This window comes from Python bivittatus, unplaced genomic scaffold (assembly GCF_059951505.1).
Source record: "Python bivittatus isolate LINGU-HERP-01145 unplaced genomic scaffold, Pbiv_v1 ctg000970_np1212, whole genome shotgun sequence".
NCBI classification, from domain to species: Eukaryota; Metazoa; Chordata; class Lepidosauria; order Squamata; family Pythonidae; genus Python; species Python bivittatus.
The window spans coordinates 4,764,613-4,781,732 of NW_028277121.1; the positions used below are offsets into that span (position 1 = coordinate 4,764,613).

General features: G+C 43.7%; 1 protein-coding gene and 1 pseudogene across 5 annotated transcripts in view; both read right to left on the reverse strand.

Annotated features, from left to right (window-relative positions):
* ITFG2 (integrin alpha FG-GAP repeat containing 2) overlaps positions 1–16,466 on the reverse strand; it is a 45,776-nt gene extending 29,310 nt beyond the window's left edge. For all 5 annotated transcript variants that reach the window (XR_015794190.1, XR_015794191.1, XM_088131262.1 and 2 more), the window contains exons 1-4: positions 16,308–16,466; positions 15,341–15,436; positions 11,224–11,265; positions 4,207–4,381 (exon numbers count right to left, since the gene is read on the reverse strand). Coding sequence is in view for 3 of the 5 variants with exons in the window: in XM_088131262.1 (XP_087987388.1) it covers positions 4,207–4,381; positions 11,224–11,265; positions 15,341–15,436; positions 16,308–16,403 (409 nt within the window). In the remaining 2 variants the exon portion in view is untranslated. The remainder of the gene's footprint in view (positions 1–4,206; positions 4,382–11,223; positions 11,266–15,340; positions 15,437–16,307) is intronic.
* On the reverse strand, positions 13,582–14,337 carry LOC103055958 (protein GUCD1-like; annotated as a pseudogene).
* Positions 16,467–17,120: the final 654 nt, after the last annotated feature.

Consider the following 17,120-nt stretch of genomic DNA (forward strand, 5'->3'; position numbering starts at 1 on the left):
TGCAAGCAACAGCAGTTTGGATTTTTTGATTTTTAAAATTCAGCGAGGAGAGACTGCTTTGCAGAGATGGAATTTATCTCACTAAAGGCAAAAAGTACATCTTTGGACAATGGCTGGCTAACCTGCTCAGCAGGTTTCATAATGAGATACAAGGGGGCAACAGTTGTACAACCACTCATGAGTAATAAACTGGCAAGTAATGAACTGAATACAGCAGTGGAGCAAAGGGCTTTGGAAATTATTACTAACAAAAGAAATGCTGTGGATCCTGTCTGCCAGAGAATTACATTTGGTGGGTCCCAGGAGGTGGGCCTTCCCTGCTGTGGCACCTGCCTTCTGGAATCTTCTCTCCCCAGAAGTGAGATTAGCTCCATCCCTCTTAACATTCTGCAAGTCCCTCAAGACCTGGCTATGTGATCAGGCCTGGGGCTCCCAGGGGACCGGGGAGATTTTATGATGGCTCCCTTATTAATTTTATCCCCTCCTATTTTGTGTGTTTTTACAGTTTTTTATGTGTAATTGTTTTTATGTGTTTATTCTTTTTAATTGTTGTATGCTGCCCAGAGTCACCTTGTGTGAGATGGGTGGCTATATAAATATGATAAATAAATAAATAAATGCAGAAAGGAAAAGGAAGTCTAGCCATTTTCTGTAATGTTTCTACGCTAATGCACAAAGTATGGGCAGCAAGCAAGATGGTCTGGATGTCAGGAAGCACAAGGATGACGTCATAGAGATTTCGGGCACATGGGGTGAATCCCACCAGTGAAACCCTAGACCTGATGGGACACGTTTCAGAGGAACAGCTATAGTGTGGCCTACCAGGAATGGACTTGCCTGTACAGGGGTCCCCTGGATTGAAGGTAACACGAGGGCTGAGATCATCTGGGGAAGATAAAAGGGCTAACAGAAGGGGTATCCTGCTGGGACTCTGCTACAGAGCAGAGCAGAAGTAGTCAGGAAGGTTCATTAAAGTCAATAACTGGAGCCTCAAAAAACTATAAAATATTTGTGTTGGGGATTTCCATTACACAGGCATATACATCCGGGAAATTGTGTTGGTGATATTTTCTCTTCCAAAAGGCTGAGACGGGCACTAGGGGATGCGCTACCTTAGATTTAATCCTCATTAAATTCATTAAAGATATTTAAGGTGTGGGTACTTTGGGTAAAAATGACCATGAACTGTCCTTGATTTGAACAAAACTCTTGGTTAAAGAAACAGTCAAATTCAAATCATTTGATTTAGAAAGGCTGATTTTAATAAACTAAGGGAAATAGTAAGGAAGCTGCCGTGGGAGAAAAAAGATTCCTTGAAGGCAAAGATACTGTAGCTGGTTGATAATACCAATGAAGAACAAGACTACAAAATATCTAAAGGAGCCTTTGCGGCTAAACATGCAGCTCACAGAGAAGCTGAAGCTAGAACACAGTGCTTACAAGAAACTGGAGGAATGGCTGAGACCAAGAATGTCTATGGAGCTTCAGCTCAGACATACAGAAATGAAGCAAAGATGGAAGGTGAAGACAGAAAATGAGTCAAGGCTAGCAAGAGAGGCAAAATCCAGCCAGAAGGATTTTCTCTGAACATGTCAACACCAGGAGGAAGACAGCAGCGGCAGTGGACTCACTGCTTACTCCAGGTGGATAAATTTTGACACCCCCCCCCCAAATAAAAGCATAGGAACGCAACTCTTATTTTGCCTCAGTCTTTCCATACAAAGGAAATGGTAATTTGGGGAGCACAGGCTGGGTATGAATATGACAGGGGAGGATACAGCTCATTAAAGATGCAGTAAAGTATATTCTAGCTAATCTGAACACTGTAGAATATTAAGGAACTGACAGAAGAGCTGCCAAGACTTCCGTCAATTATCTTTGAAGATTCTGAAAGTAACGGGAGTTCCCAGAGGACTGAAGAAGAGTAAATGTGGATCCCTCTTCAAGAAAAAAAAAAGATTCCAGGAATTATCAACTAGTGAGCCTAACACTGATACTTGGAAAGATCAGCCTAACACTGATACTTGGTTATCTGAGGAACCACCTCGCCCCGGTCATTTCAGCCCGCCCCACTCGGTCCAGCAGAAGGGGCAGGTTGCAGACCCCACTGGTCAAGGAATTTCGATTGGTGGGGTCTAGGCAGAGAGCCTTTTCTGCTGCAGCTCCCGCCCTATGGAACATCCTGCCTCCCGAGGTCCGGTGTGCCCCCTCCCTCTTGGCCTTCAGGAAAGGGATCAAATCCTGGCTCTGCCAGAAGGCCTGGGGGGCGGAGAGGGGCCCGCACCTGTGGAGATGGCTGGTGGGGTGATGGGTTTGTCCCCCCCCACATCTTGCAGGTTTTTAGGGCTAAAAATTATAGGAGGTTTTAGGGCATTTTTAATATATGTTTTTTAATTATTTATAGATTTTATCCACGGTTGGAGGGACTTGTGTTTTTTCTTTTTTATTATTGTGAGCCACCCAGAGTCACCCGTTGGGGGAGATGGGTGGCATACAAGTTTGATAATAAATAAATAAATAAATAAATAAATAAAAAATATTACAGCAGATAACAAAGCAGGCTATTTGCAAGCTCCTTGAGAACAATTCCCTGACTGCCAACAGCCACATAGATCATGTGAGACAAATCTTGCTTCCTTCTTTGATAGGGTACTCATCTAGTGGACAAGGGTAATATTGTGGATATAATCTATCTTGATTTCAGCAAAGCATCTGACAAGATTCTATGTGGCATTCTCACTGGCTAAATTTTAAAGTTTGATTCGGATGGGACTACGAGTGACAGACTATGAGTGACACACTCAGTATTATTCAATTATTTTTCAACATTAATGACTTGGACTACGCAACTGTTGGGCTGCTTATTTAACTTGTAGAATTGGGATGTCTGGTCAACACTCAGGAATACAGAATCTGACTGCAGTCTACTTTGGACAGGTCAGGAGATGAGCTGAAAGGAACAAGATGCCCTTCAAGAAATGTGATGTTTAGGAAGTAAACACATAGGGCAGACTAACATGGGGGATTGATGGTATGGAAGAAATACATTAGAGAAGGATTGAGTGTGGTCACTGACAATAAGCTGAATCTGAGTCAGCAGTGTCAAGAGAGTTGCTGGAAGAATGAACACAGTTCTGGGCTGCGTCAGAAGAAGCACTGCATCCAAAATCCATGAAGTCTTTATTGCCCTCTATTCTGCAGTGGTGGCACCACACCTGAAGTGCTGTATACAGTTCTGAGCAACTACCCAGATTTCATTTAAATATAAGGAAAAACATCCTGACAGCAAGATCTGTACAACAATGGAACACTTTGCCCACGGAGGTTGTGGGTTCTCCATATCTGGAGGTTTTTAAGAAAAGGCACGACCGGCATCTCACATGGATAGTTTAATTGGTTTTTTGCCATTAAGAAGGACTGAACCAGATGATCCTGGTGGTCCTTCCAACTCCACAATGTTATGATTCTATGTATATGTGAACTGATATTTTGATATTTGATATTTTGTCATCTTTTAAAATGTGATTATGCACAATCTAATAAAAATCAAACAGTATATGTAAATTTATTTTAATTTCTGTATTTTTCACATGCATTTAAAGACTGTAAATTAAGTGGTACCATTTGTATGGTAAAAGTTAAATGACCTAAATAGAGGACAAAAATGAGATTTGAAAAATAAATAAATCTAAAGGACAGCTTTCTGAAATAAAGGACTGTCCTTTATAATAAAGAACGTATTGGTCACTGTAACTATTATCTGAGTTTTCAAAATAAAAACTCTTAAGTATAAAAGCCATACCTTTCCCTTACGTGGAGAATAACACTTAACTCAATTAAAAGCTACAGTGCCAAACTGTAATTTGTAGGTTTCATTCTACCGGCCAAGAGTTTAGCTTCATTTTTTCCCCTCCTCCTCCTATGATTTAAGTCTCAGAAGAAGTAGAATAAAACTTTGTGTGAGATGAGCGGCTATATAAATATGAGAGAGAGAGAGAGAGAGAGAGGGAGGGAGGGAGAGAGAGAGAGAGAGAGGGAGGGAGGGAGAGAGAGAGAGAGAGAGAGAGAGAGAGAGAGAGAGAGAGAGAGAGGATTTTATTCTGTTTTTACTTATCCCCATGAAACCTGAGTCACTTTTCTCACACGCCCATGATTTATTCTTACACTCTGAAAAGCTGTTTCCATTCAACATGAGCGTCTACTCACCAATATCACTGATCAGTATAACTTTGGTGTTGGCTGGTATGTGCTGCTTGAATGCCAGCTTCGGATCATCTGCTGTTGGGAGCTCGTGGTGGCCCAGAGCATCCAGGTGCTTTGAGGGTGATGTGAGGTCAAAGAGATGAAACCAACCTTCAGCACTCACTGCAACAACCAAATTCTGGCAAAGAAAGCTCTGAATAAGTAAGGGGTAGCAAGATAGGGAGGACATCAATAGCACAGCTGGAGGCTGCTGATGTCATCCCAGAGAGTCACATCTGCAGCTGGATTTATTTATTTTTATCATATTTATATAGCCGCCCATCTCATACAAGGTAACTGCGCGGCGTACGACAATTAAAAACAATAAACACATACAAACAATTACACATAAAAAACTGTAAAAACACACAAAATAGGAGGGGATAAAATTAATAAGGGAGCCATCGTAAAATCTCCCCGGTCCCCTGGGAGCCCCAGGCCTGATCACATAGCCAGGTCTTGAGGGACTTGCGGAATGTTAAGAGGGATGGAGCTAATCTCACTTCTGGGGAGAGAAGATTCCACAAGGCAGGTGCCACAGCAGGGAAGGCCTGCCTCCTGGGACCCACCAAATGTAATTCCCTGGCAGACTTCTCTGCCAGACCTGATGGGACAGACAGATGTAATCGGGGAGAGGCGGTCCCTCAGGTAACCCAGCCGCATGTCACGAAGGGCTTTAAAGATCAAAATCAGCACCTTGAATTGGACCTGGAAGCAAACTGGCAACCAGCGCAGCTTGCAGAGCAGAGGTGTAACACGTACCATCCCAGGGTATATAACCGCTCGCGCCGCTTTGCACCAGCTAAAGCTTCTGGATATTTTTCAAGGGCAGCCCCATGTAGAGCGCACTACAGAAATCCAAATGGAAGGTGACTAGGGCATGAGATCAGGTCCCTCTGATCTAGGGATGGGCGGAACTGGCGCACAGCACAAAGCTGTGCAAAGGCCCTCCTAGCCACGACTGCCACCTACCTACTCTTCAAGCAGGAGTTGTGAGTCCAGGAGGACCCCCAGATTGCGCACAGGGTCTGTCTGGGGCAGTGCAACCCCATTCAGTACCAAAGATGGCATAGCCCTAGCACCAGAAGGGCCCAATGCCCTATGTATGAGAGTTCCCCACAAGCAGGAGAAACAGAGCAGGGGCTTTCCATTCTTCTGGATAGGCTTTCTATCTTATCAACTCCCTATTCTACTCATCACAGAATAGCGTGTTGCTGCATGACTTTACACTTTTTCAATGGCAAAACTAGTATTTAGTGCAGTTTTTGTCTGTAGTAGCTCTAACCTTATGCTCTGATTTTAGTCTGGGAACATTTTTGCCAATGAGTGAGACATGAGTTAGAAGGGCACAATCACAATTTTTACAATAATTATATACACTTGAAACTATTACAATATAGTCAGATTCAACTATATTACCACAGACCATATGTATGAGAGGTGATTAATATTTCCACTTGTTAGGAAAAACCTCTTTCTCATAACCTCAGGAAAACTAAGATAGAAACTTTCCTGCCATATTAACATTTATCTTGTCTTGCTGGTTTTCCACACGTAAAGAACATTCACTGGTGAGATGTTTACACACTTAACTCCCCTCCTTTCTTGTACAGTTAGCTGGAGCTAAGATCTGCATTTAAGACAATAGTTTTGTTACTCCATTTTCTACTGCATGCCCAGGAGCTTAATAATGGGGTGTTTTATAGAGCATCACAGATAGTGCAGGATGGAAGCAACAGAGATATTAATGCCCCACAGGACAGCAGCAGAAATGTCATAAGCATTCCACATCTATGAGTTAATGATGGAGGGGGGAGGTGCTGGGATGCTCTAAGCAACTGTGTTCCTCTTCTTCACAACTGCAACTTCTCTTGAAGGAACTGTTGGCCTGCTGTTGCCGCAGCTGCTGCTTGTCTGCCAGTAGATAACCTGGCTTGACCTTATAGGGTCTACATCTCTAAATTGTACTAACATGGCCTCTATAAACCCTTTTCTAAGGTCTTTGTCTGGCAGAAAGTGACACACACAGAAGACGAAAGAGAACTGGACATAAGCCAATGGCAATCCCCACCCACCCCAAGTCCTGCTGTCCTGCCTCATTGTGGTGGTGGGGCGCTCCTGGGAGGGATGAGTGAAGAACTTTGGGAGTGTTTGCTAAGAATATATATTCCCAGTGGGGTCACCCAAGGTGTGAAGGTCATCCCAGCCGCCCAGCTAAAGCCAGCAGGCATCTCTATTGGGCAGCAGCCATACAGCAAGATTCTGGAGGCAGGTGATTGCTTTAGTGACATGGCAAAGGCATCAATTCATACTGCATGGGAGGAGGCAATGGTACTACCTGTATTTTTACCAAGAAAACCACATGGATGGAAAATAGAAAATAATTGATGATGTAGTGCCAGATGATGTGCCCCTCATGTTAGATGGCACCCATCATGCTATTGAGGAAGTGCTGAGGATCTTTCAGAGTACTAATGGTGTTTATGATGTGGATACATTAAAGCCTTTGGGACATCTAGTCGCTAATGTTGCCATACAGGAAAAGAAAACTTGAAGCTGCAAAGAAAGAATTACAGTAAGAACACGGATTGTATGGCTTAGGAAACCAAAATGATGCAGGAGACCAGTTTATCAATTTCTGCCACTCCAATGAATTCTTCACAGTAACGCTGTCTTCAAACAACCAAAATGATGTTTCAATCACTGACTATATTATTGCTAAAAAGAGGTGGCGGAGCTCAATTATGCAGTCAAAGACATGGCCAGGTGCTGACTGTAGAAGAGATCATGAACTGTTCACATGCAAGTTTCAAGTTAAACTAAAGAAGAAGAAAGAAAGCCAGTCAGTTTCCATGATATGATCCTGAAGATATACCCACCATTTTCAAGGAGGACATCAGGAATCGCTTTGAAGTCCTCAATCTCATTGACAGAGAACCAGATGAATTATGGAATGAAATTAAAGAATGATGAATGTGGAAACTGCCAAAAATGAAGAAAAAGAAGAAAGTAAACTGGATGTCAGAACAAACTATGGAAATTGTCAAGAAGAGAAGAGAAGCCAAGAAAGACAAAAATCTCAGAAAGGACCTTAACAAAGAGTTTCAAAGAGCTGTTAGAAAAGACAAAAAGCAGTATTATAGTAACATATGTAAAGATACTGAAGATGGAAACAGATGTGGAAAAACAGGGAAAGTCTTTCAAAAGATCTCTGAACACAGAAGGAGGTTCCAATCTTGAGTTGTTATGCTAAAGGACACCAATGGACAGAGAGTAACTGATTCAAAAAAGAACTAAGATAGAAGAAATATACTGAAATATTGTACAATACAGATGTCAACATCCAAGATACCTTAGAAGATATTTTCTACTTAGAAGAACCTCTAGGACTAAAAGTTGAAGTGAGATCAGCACTCCAGTCATTACCAAGTCAGAAGGCTAAAGGAACGGATGAAATACCCACTGAAATATGGCAAGCAACAGAAGAAAAATCAGTAAAGGTTCTAACTAAGCTATGTCAGCAAATCTGGAGAACAACACAGTGAGCAACAGATTGGAAGAGAGTAATCTATATCCCAATACCAAAAAAGGAGGCGTTGCAAATTATTGTACAATATCCTTAATTTCACATGCTGGCAAAATAATGTGTAGGATCATCCAACATAGATTAGAGCCCTACATGGAAAAAGAGATGACTTTAGAAAAGGCCAAGGATCATGAGATATTATTGTTGATGCATGCTGGATAATTGAAAAGCCAAAGAATACCAAAAAGAATTACTATGTGCTTCATTGATTATAGAACGGCTTTTGATTGCATCGATCACATCAAGCTGTGAAATGTGCTCAGAAAAACAGGAACCCCAGAACATCTCACTGTCCTCATGAGAAACTTATATACAGGTCAGGAAACCACAGTACAGACAGAATGTGGTGACTGGCTCCAGGTTGCCAAAGGAGTGCGAAAAGGCTGTATATTCTCCCGACTTATTCAACCTATATGCTGAATATATATGAAGGGAAGCTGGACTGGAAGAAGAGCATAGTTTTAAAATTGGAGGAAGAAACATCAATAATCTGCACTATGTTTATGACACTACCCTGATCACTGAAAACGCAAGCTCTAAAGTGAAAATTAAAATATAAAGAAGACCAAACTAATGTCAACAGGTAGACCAGCCTTAGAACTGGCAATGAAGATACTGAAGTGATGGATAGCTTTCTGCTTTCTAGGATCAACGATCAACAGTAAAGGAATAAGCAGTCAAGAAATATGCCGCAGACTAGCACTTGGGAGAGCAGCCATGAAGGCCTTGGAAAAGATATTCAAATGCTGTGATGTCTCTATGTCTACAAAAAATCAGAATTCTGCAAGCCCGGTATTCCCTGTGACACTCTATGGAAGTGAAAGGTGGACTTTGAAGAAGCAGGATGGGAAGAGTATTGACGCCTTTGAACTCTGGTATTGGAGAAGAATCCTGAGAATACCTGAACGACTAGGTTAGGGATAGATTGTCATGGAGAAGATCAGCCTGTAATGCTGATTAATATGTAATACCATGGCATAGCAGCAAAGTGTACCTTTATGACATGTGTATTTGTGAAAATGGACATGTATAAAAAATGGAATGCTTGAATCATTCAGTGAAGGGCCATGGAGGCAAAAGTCTTTTCTGGAAGATTTCAGGCTATGCAGCAGGTAGAAAAAGTCACCTTCAAAGAAGATACCTCAAGACAGGGTTCCCAAAAGAACAAAGACTTCCTGTGTGAATTGGATGAAGACAGCACTCAAGTAGAAAACTGCAAGGAGAGACTGGACTTTGACAGAAGTTACAAAAGTGGATGCCAACTGTAATCCTTTGGAACCACCTCACAGAATGAGGCAGGAATCCCACCTTGATTCTTTCAGAATCCAAACCTAGCCTAGCCAGCTAGATTCAGTGTTGGGTGAATAAGTGGTGCTTTTAGTTCAGAAAGCAAACAATAAAAAATCTGTATCTCCATTTGCTTCTCATATCCTGAGTCTGTAGTTAAAAAAAGACCAAGTAGTGGTATTGGTGCTGTCATAAAGGCCCTCTTGATGACCACTTGTGACCTAATTGGCTTAGGTGGCCAGGCCCCAGGTTATGAAGGAGAATGTTTATCGTAAAGGGGGTTCTGTAACCTCATGCAAAATATAGGAACCATCCCATCAAAGAGTCTGGGCAAGGCTCTGGCATGGAACAAATAAAGCCCTGTGGCATATATAACTTGCCTGGGCTCCTCAACCAGTTTAAAACACTTATGATTTCTACAATCAACCTTATGGAAATTCTGCCAAGTTCATTCTAAGATACCATGCTTAGAATTTATTGCTTAGGCTTCAGCATGGCTTACTCCTAATCTAAGACCAGAAACACCTCTGGAGATTTTCCATAGTGTTGCAAATGCCCTGCTTTCAAAGAAGCCATCAGTCAAAATTAGCTTCCTTTGTTTTCCTCCTCTAGAACAAGTGCAGTCTAAATTTCCTAGAGCAGCTTTCCAACTCCCTTGATGTGCCCCAAATGCCATCCTTTGGCTAGATGCAGGCATGATTAAAGTGGAGGCCAGGGTGTATCTTGCCTCCCTAAATCCGTGGCTGAAATTAGTAATAAAACCCTAGAAGATTGGCCCCCCTGGTCCTCCAGGACACCTACCAATCTTCCTGGATCAAGGTAATCATACTGAAACTACGCCTCCTGGGCATCTCCCCTCTGAAAGTCCTAGGACTGGGCCATGACAAGGCTAAGCTTAGCCATTAAACAAAGATTCCTTGATGTAGAACATCAGGAAGATATTAGGAAGGTACCAGTTTCTTTAGCTTCAAAGTGGCTTAAATATTTAGTGTCTCCTGCAGGGTACCTCTTGCAATTAGAAACACTCCGCTGTACTGGAGGGCAAGGATAAAAAGCCCCCAATGGTTGAAAGGCTTTGTCCCTGTGACACAGGAGAGGTATAAACTTGGGAACATGTCATCTTCCGCTGCCCATTCCGTAGAGATATAAGGGCTAGGCTTATTCTTCCCAATTGGTGGGTGACCTGATAGACCAGACTCGGCCTATGCTTAATTTCTATGAGGGTGATAGTTCCTACATCACAGCTAAAGTTGCAAGATTCTGCAGAGATGTTTGCAAAATTTGGCAGGCATAAACTGAACACAGCACTAGTTAAATAGATTGATTTTATGCTTGCTTCTTATATTACTGAATCGATTTTGCCCTCATTCCCTATTAATTTTGACAGAGCCCACCCAGTTCTGGGTATTTTCTATTGCTTCTTGTATTTTAGCCCATGGTTGGACATAGTAGTGGCTTGGCAATTTTAGTGCATTTTAACTCTGACCTGATGGGCAAATAGGCTCCACTGTTTTATTGTTTTTACTGCCCTTATTGCTTTTAATGTCTTATTTGTACTGGTCTAAGCCCATAATACAGATTTATCTATCATTCAAAACAAGAAAGGCAAGTCTTGTAGCAGAAAGTAATTGCAGGAGCTTGTCCATACTCTGGCCTCTACCCTATTCAGCCACCCTATGATAGGGAATTCCATACCAGGAATGCACCAAATAACCTTAGAAACTTACCTTGAACCACCTCAAATTTTATCAGATTGATGAATGGGTGTAGCCAGACCCCATAGAAAAACTGTCTCGGCCTCAAATATTTTTAGAACCACTGGCATCGTTCTTTTCTTACATCCTTACTACATATAACTATCACCTATTCTTCCTGTCTCCTCTGGCCTCCATTTCTATGTGTTAATGGAAGACGTCTCTTCAGTTGCTATTAGACTGTTGACAGAAGGACTTTTAACAATGGAATAAAAAAGTACATTAGCGTACCGTTACCTTGTTCTCCCCCACAACTGGAAAGAGTTTGATATGGTTTGGTACTCTGCTGCAATGACATAGCATAAAGACACATGCACACACACAACATTGGGAGAATGTTTTTAAAGCAGTTACCTTCTTCTTATTGCATACATCTCCAACACCAACGCAGGTGAGCTGAAAAAGGAAAGTATTTATCTGATTTGCTGTAATGGTCTCCATTCCAAAAAATAAAGAGCAATAAGAAAGCAAGGATAAAGAAACGGTTATGCAAATCAATACAGTATATAAAACCAAAGTAGTACAGAAGACTATTGCCAGTAAATGCCATAAAGATGAACCTTGAAGGATAAGCCTCAAAATAAGTCCAATGTTTTTGTAACTAGGATTGCTCTAGCTCTCCAGCTTTTAAAAAATGCTCTTCTTCAACTTGCATCTTCAACTCCCAATGCTTGTAGCCAACATCTTTTTCATCGGGAGGCAGCAAAAGTGGGCAGAGGGAAGGAGGAAAGCTGGGGCATTCCACCAGCCCTGCTGCAGGATTAGCTCCCGCTGGTGTCTTTTCTTCCTGAACTGAATCTTTTTCCTTGATATTCAGGAAGTAGTACTACACGTTGAGAGCTGGTGCCTGGAAGTGGTTTTCGTTCTTCTTTTAAACTGTAAGTCTAGGGGCAGAGACTGACTTTATTCATTAATTTCATGCAAACTGCTCTGAAAATCGTTTGGGCTCAAGAAAAGGATAAAAAGACTAAGAACAGATATATACAAATGACACACCCTTGTTGCCTGGTGCAGGTCAACATAAAAAAGGAAAGTTATAGCAGCAGAAATGAGGGCAAATCTCTCTACATACAAGAAATGATGTGTCAAGAACAGCTCTCTTAGAACACTGCTCTTCCTCTACTCAGGAGTCAGGAAGGCAGAAGAAGAGAGTCTGTTCATGATGGCAGGGACAGGAGCCACAGTTCTGGCAAGGAGGCAGCCATGTGGCAGAGGCAGACAAGGCACTTTACAGGCACTTGGAAAGACAGGACATTTCTAGAGATAGAAGATGCTCCACTGCACTGTTTAGAGAGGTTCACGTGGACAATCTGATTCCTAAATAAGGGTTTAAATAAATGTGAGGGAGGCTGGATTTTAATTAAGTCTGTACATTGAGCTAAGACTTTGGGTGCAGGCAACCATATGCCAAAGGCAGATACTAACTGATTCAGTTTATCATTATCTCCCAGACATGATGATCAAGTTAACCGTAGATTTTTCAGGTCAATCATGAGAAGTCACATCATTCCCTCACTGCAGGAGCAGGGTGTTTCTTTGTTTTCTTGGGCCAAAGCCAATCAGAAGTCTTCACCAGAGACCAGACTTTCCTCATTCTCCTACCTACTCAACATCTCAACCAGAAGTGAGTGTCATAAATGTCAAAAGCTTTGACTTCTTTGAAGGGATGAAGGAGACTAGAAACCACCTAGAAAGAAGGAGGAACACCATCTCCTGGAAGGAGAATTTTTCCGCTCTTTCCCGAGATAGGACTTTTTCCAAGATAGGTCACAGCAGCCTTTGCCCCACTCAGCTGCTCAGATAATTAGGGGGAATTATTCAAGGACCACAGTACAACCCATGGCAGTATTTCTATATAACCAGCCAAGGAGGGCAGAAAATACGGCCACATTAATTTGCAGTGGCATCCTCACTCCATTTTATTTGTAGCTCAAACACAGAGTCCCACCGTCTACCAGCTTCTCATCCAGTCCAACAGGATTTATTACAAACAACTTGATCTTCCCTGTATTTCAGGAGGAATTCTCTCTCCAAATTAAACCTTCCTTCCTTTAATTCTCATCACCATGAAGAGTTTATTCTTGTAAAAGCACATTCTGCATCTCAACACTTTTCAAATATGTAAAATGTAGAAAATGTACATATTAGCTTTTTCAGCCTGGCCCTAAAGCAGTCAAAGAGCTTGCTGGAGCAGATAAAAAGAACCAAGTCGAGTCAGAAGGGTGACCAACAGGAGGGAATCCCAAACAATGGCTCAGGGAGGAGGATGAATGTATATTTAGAATTGGGCAACCAAACTGGATTTGGGTGTAGTATCAGAACAGAGTTCAGTCCTTTTAATTTTGTTTCAGCAGTCTATTCTTATCTAGGGAGGAAGGACCGGCAAGATTTTTATTTGGAGCTAGAGTCAAAACCCCCAGGCAGTCATCTAAAATCACCTGGGGTCCATGGACAGACCCCAATTGAAAAATGTATTTAATTATCTAGTACAGTAATGGATATCCTGTTTCAGGAACAAATTCTTGAAGGTGGCTCACAGCAAAGCATAAAATATGTTCTCCCTTCAGTGCCTTCTAGTCTAACGCATCCTTTGCTTGCAACCTGTTGCAGTCTGGGAGCGAATGTCTTTGTAGTGAGAATCCTGAGATGCCAACATGGTGGCAGTGCACTGGATGCCAGCAATGAACTGAAAGCACCAATCCAGAAGGTCAGCTATTTTGGTAACAAACAGGATATGCCATAATTTGTCCTGGCTTCCTCAAAGTTATGGATGTTGGTGCTACATGTTTGATCTGCATAGACAGGATTGTTGTAATAAATACACTCCAAAGCTTTGTTGTAGCCACGCAAGATGATGAAATGGCCCTGGTAGTCAGGACTCCTGCAGAAACACTTCTGACCATTTGGGAGAAAGCAGCAGCATTTCACAGGAGTGCAGCAAAAGTCACACAGCAGCAAGACTGCACTCACCAGCACAATGGCAGTATGACCTTGGGACAGGTGCTCTTGGATGGTCCCTGTGCTATAAACTGTGGATCTGCCATCCCCTTGCTAAGAATGTTTCCTTTTTTCACCAGCACCTTGCAGGCTTTTGCTTGGGCAAATAGCTGGTACATTTGGTTCTCCTCTGTGTCAAAGTGTTTTCTACAAAGTGTTTTCTACACAAAGTGTTTTCTAAAGACTGGTTTTTGTAGCCCTTGTCCATGCCCAGCATTTGGGTACAGAACCAATGCTTCACCCCAAAGTGATGCCTCAGGTATGCCAAGTCAATCGTCCACATATTTTTGGTCAACTGGAGGTCCCGGATGGCTTTCTGGAAGTCATCATCATTCAGCAGGTTCAGGTACTGCAGCCCCATCCTGGAGCAGGCCAGCCTGCAGTCCCAGTGGTAGAGCTGCTGCAGCAGTGGCACCTCAGCTGCACCATGTCCCTGCTGCTCTCTGGAGCTGCATCTGTGGGTGGTGGCATCCTCAAAAGGGCTCTTCATGATGCTGGCAAGGCTGGGCCCAGCCTGTACTGGGCACACCATAGAGGTGGTGGGGCAGAGTGGCATATGGCCACCATGAAGAATTTATTCAAATTTTTCTTGTTTTCTATAGCAATAGCTAATACTATAATATTTTTATATTGCAAGCCTTTAAAAGGTACAGAAATAAGTGGCTGAAATATTAAGAGTTGGTGGACCATGGGAATTTCATTTTTTTAAAAAAAGAAAAAAAACCCCAGTATTGGGGCAGTCATAATAGAGATTCATGAAAGCAGACATGGTTTACAGAAAGCAGAGAGACTTTTCTTCTCTTCTTGCTGGAGGTTGCTCAATGATTGCCGACATATGACAGAAAAAAGAAAACAATTCTTCACATCACAAAATTTATGGAATCTGCTGCCATAAGATATGACAGTGCCTAGTTTTAGAAGACAAGTATACAATTTCATTATTAGTTAATAAGTGTACTAACAGCTATTTATCATAATACAGATAGTCCTTGTTTAGCCATCACAATTGGGACCAGCAACCTGGTGGTTAAGTGGAGTGGTTTCTAAATGAAACCACAGCTGTGCTTATGATTTTACTTCAGCTTTCCTTTGCTTTACAGACCTGTGAAGGTCATAGATGTGAGGACTGGTCACAAAGTTACTTTTTCATCACTATCATAACAGTAAATGGTTGCTGTATGAGGCAGTCGCTAAGCAAGAACTACCTGTATGTCAATGGAACCTCTATGTGTAGAGACTGGTGTATCTTCACATACCACCTAGTGGGAATTCAGGAACTCAGTGGGAAGCTGTTCTTCTAGCCTGGCCCATAAGCTTCCCAGAGGTACATGACTAGCAGTTTTTGAAATGGAATGTGGCTGTACAGGCTCCTTTGATGATCTGACCCAGAAGGGCCTCTACTTGGAATAATATGCAGTGGAAGTACTGGATTGTTAACAGAATTAAGAGAAGGGTAGATTTCACTTCTACTCACCATTCCCTGACAGGAACGCATAGTCCAAGGCTGGCTTTCATCGTTCTTGTATACAAACAGCTTTCCATTGGTATCTCCTACCACTAGCTCATTCAGCTGGAGAAAAAGAAAGTAAGTATAATAGGGTTTCTTTTTTTTTAATTCAAAAGTGTTCTTCACCTCCTCCCCCCCCCCCCATTATTTCCCAATTATTATAAATCTCCCATTACATGACCCTGAATTGGCTACTATGCGTTTAATGACAGCTAATCTGAAAGGCAGCAATTTTCTAATCATTCTATTTCCATGCCAAAAAAGCTTACATGCCTCAGCTAGCTATTTTAAAAGCTCAGAAGCAGAGATAACAACAACAACAACAGGATCTCTATTCTAAACTCGAAAAGCAGGAAAGCAGATTCATAAAAGTCAAATTTTAAGTGGTCTTTATATTGATAGGCTCTCACTTGGGCACCGGGGTTTTTTCAATATTCAAGCGAGGGGGAAAGAGTCACCAGTACACACAGCTAATAGCTGACTAGCCTCATGAAAGCCTTATTAGACATCAGGAAAGAAAAAAGGCCTTCCTCTCTTTCACTACGTTCTCCCCCGAGGATGAAGCACGGCAACGACAGGAAGAAATCCAGCGTTTCAGTGCGAAGGCAGGGGAGCCGCCGCCGGGGCTCGCCCTGGATCTTCCCAGTCAGAGATGCGCGGCAGGCCCTTCTCTCGGCCCCCGCCCCGCCCCGCCCCGCCCCCCGGGCGCGCCTACGGCCTGGCGAGGAGGGGGCCCCGAGGCCTCGTGGGGCGACCCCCACCCGCTTTGCTCTCCGGACGAAGGGCGCGGCCGAGCACAGGCCCCGGTCCTCCTGCGACTTCGGGCCGGCGGCGCCCCAGCCCGAGCGCACGGCCTCCGCGAGGCCCGCTGCCAGGGAGAGGGCGCCGGCGGCCCGCTCGCCCTCCGGGAAGGATGCCGGCCCGGCGGACTCACCGCGTCGTTGTCGGCGTCGCCCAGGCAGACGGCGCGCGGGAAGAGGCTGCCGCCGAAGTCGAGGGCCACCCGGCGGACGTAGCTGACCGAGCGCATGGCCTCTCTAGCGCGGCGCGTCTCGCTGGCCGCGGCGGACCGCCGGCAGGACTTCCGGCCTCCGCGGCGGCCCGGAAGTATAACGCGGGAGGAGCCGCGGGTTGCCGGAGGCCTTCAGCTCTCGCGGCCGCCCCACGACGGCCCGCGTCGCTCCCCCGGCCAGCAGCCCAGCCCGCCTCGAGGTCGTGGGCTTGGAGCACGCCCTTGCCCTGGTGGGTGGGGCTGCGGTGCCGCCTCTGTAGCTGTCCGGGAACCCCTCGGCCCTCTGTGCTCCCATGAGCAGAGCGGCACTCTAGTCCAAGGACTCGCCCTAGTTAAACTCCCAGCAGCCGGTCGCCGCGATGCGCTCCCTGGCCGAGTGGCGCAGAATGAGTCGGAGACCGTCCGGGCCTGTACTGGTTTACGCAAGAGAAATCCGGAACAGCAGAGAAAGGAAACAGACCACCTGTACAACGTCTTCCAACAAAATGGATACCCACGCAACTTTTATCAAAAAGTGCCTGGCCACTCAACCTACTGCAACACAACCAACATATTGTCAGGATTTTCTTTCTCATGGGAAAGGATTCATCCCGTTATCTGCACGACACATATGCTATGAAAAGGATAACACTGCTGTACATCCAAAACGTCTCAGAAACTATCAACAGACTTTACAATTATATGGCATCTCCGTAGCACATATAAAGCCCTCCAAAACATCTTAAGCAAACCAAA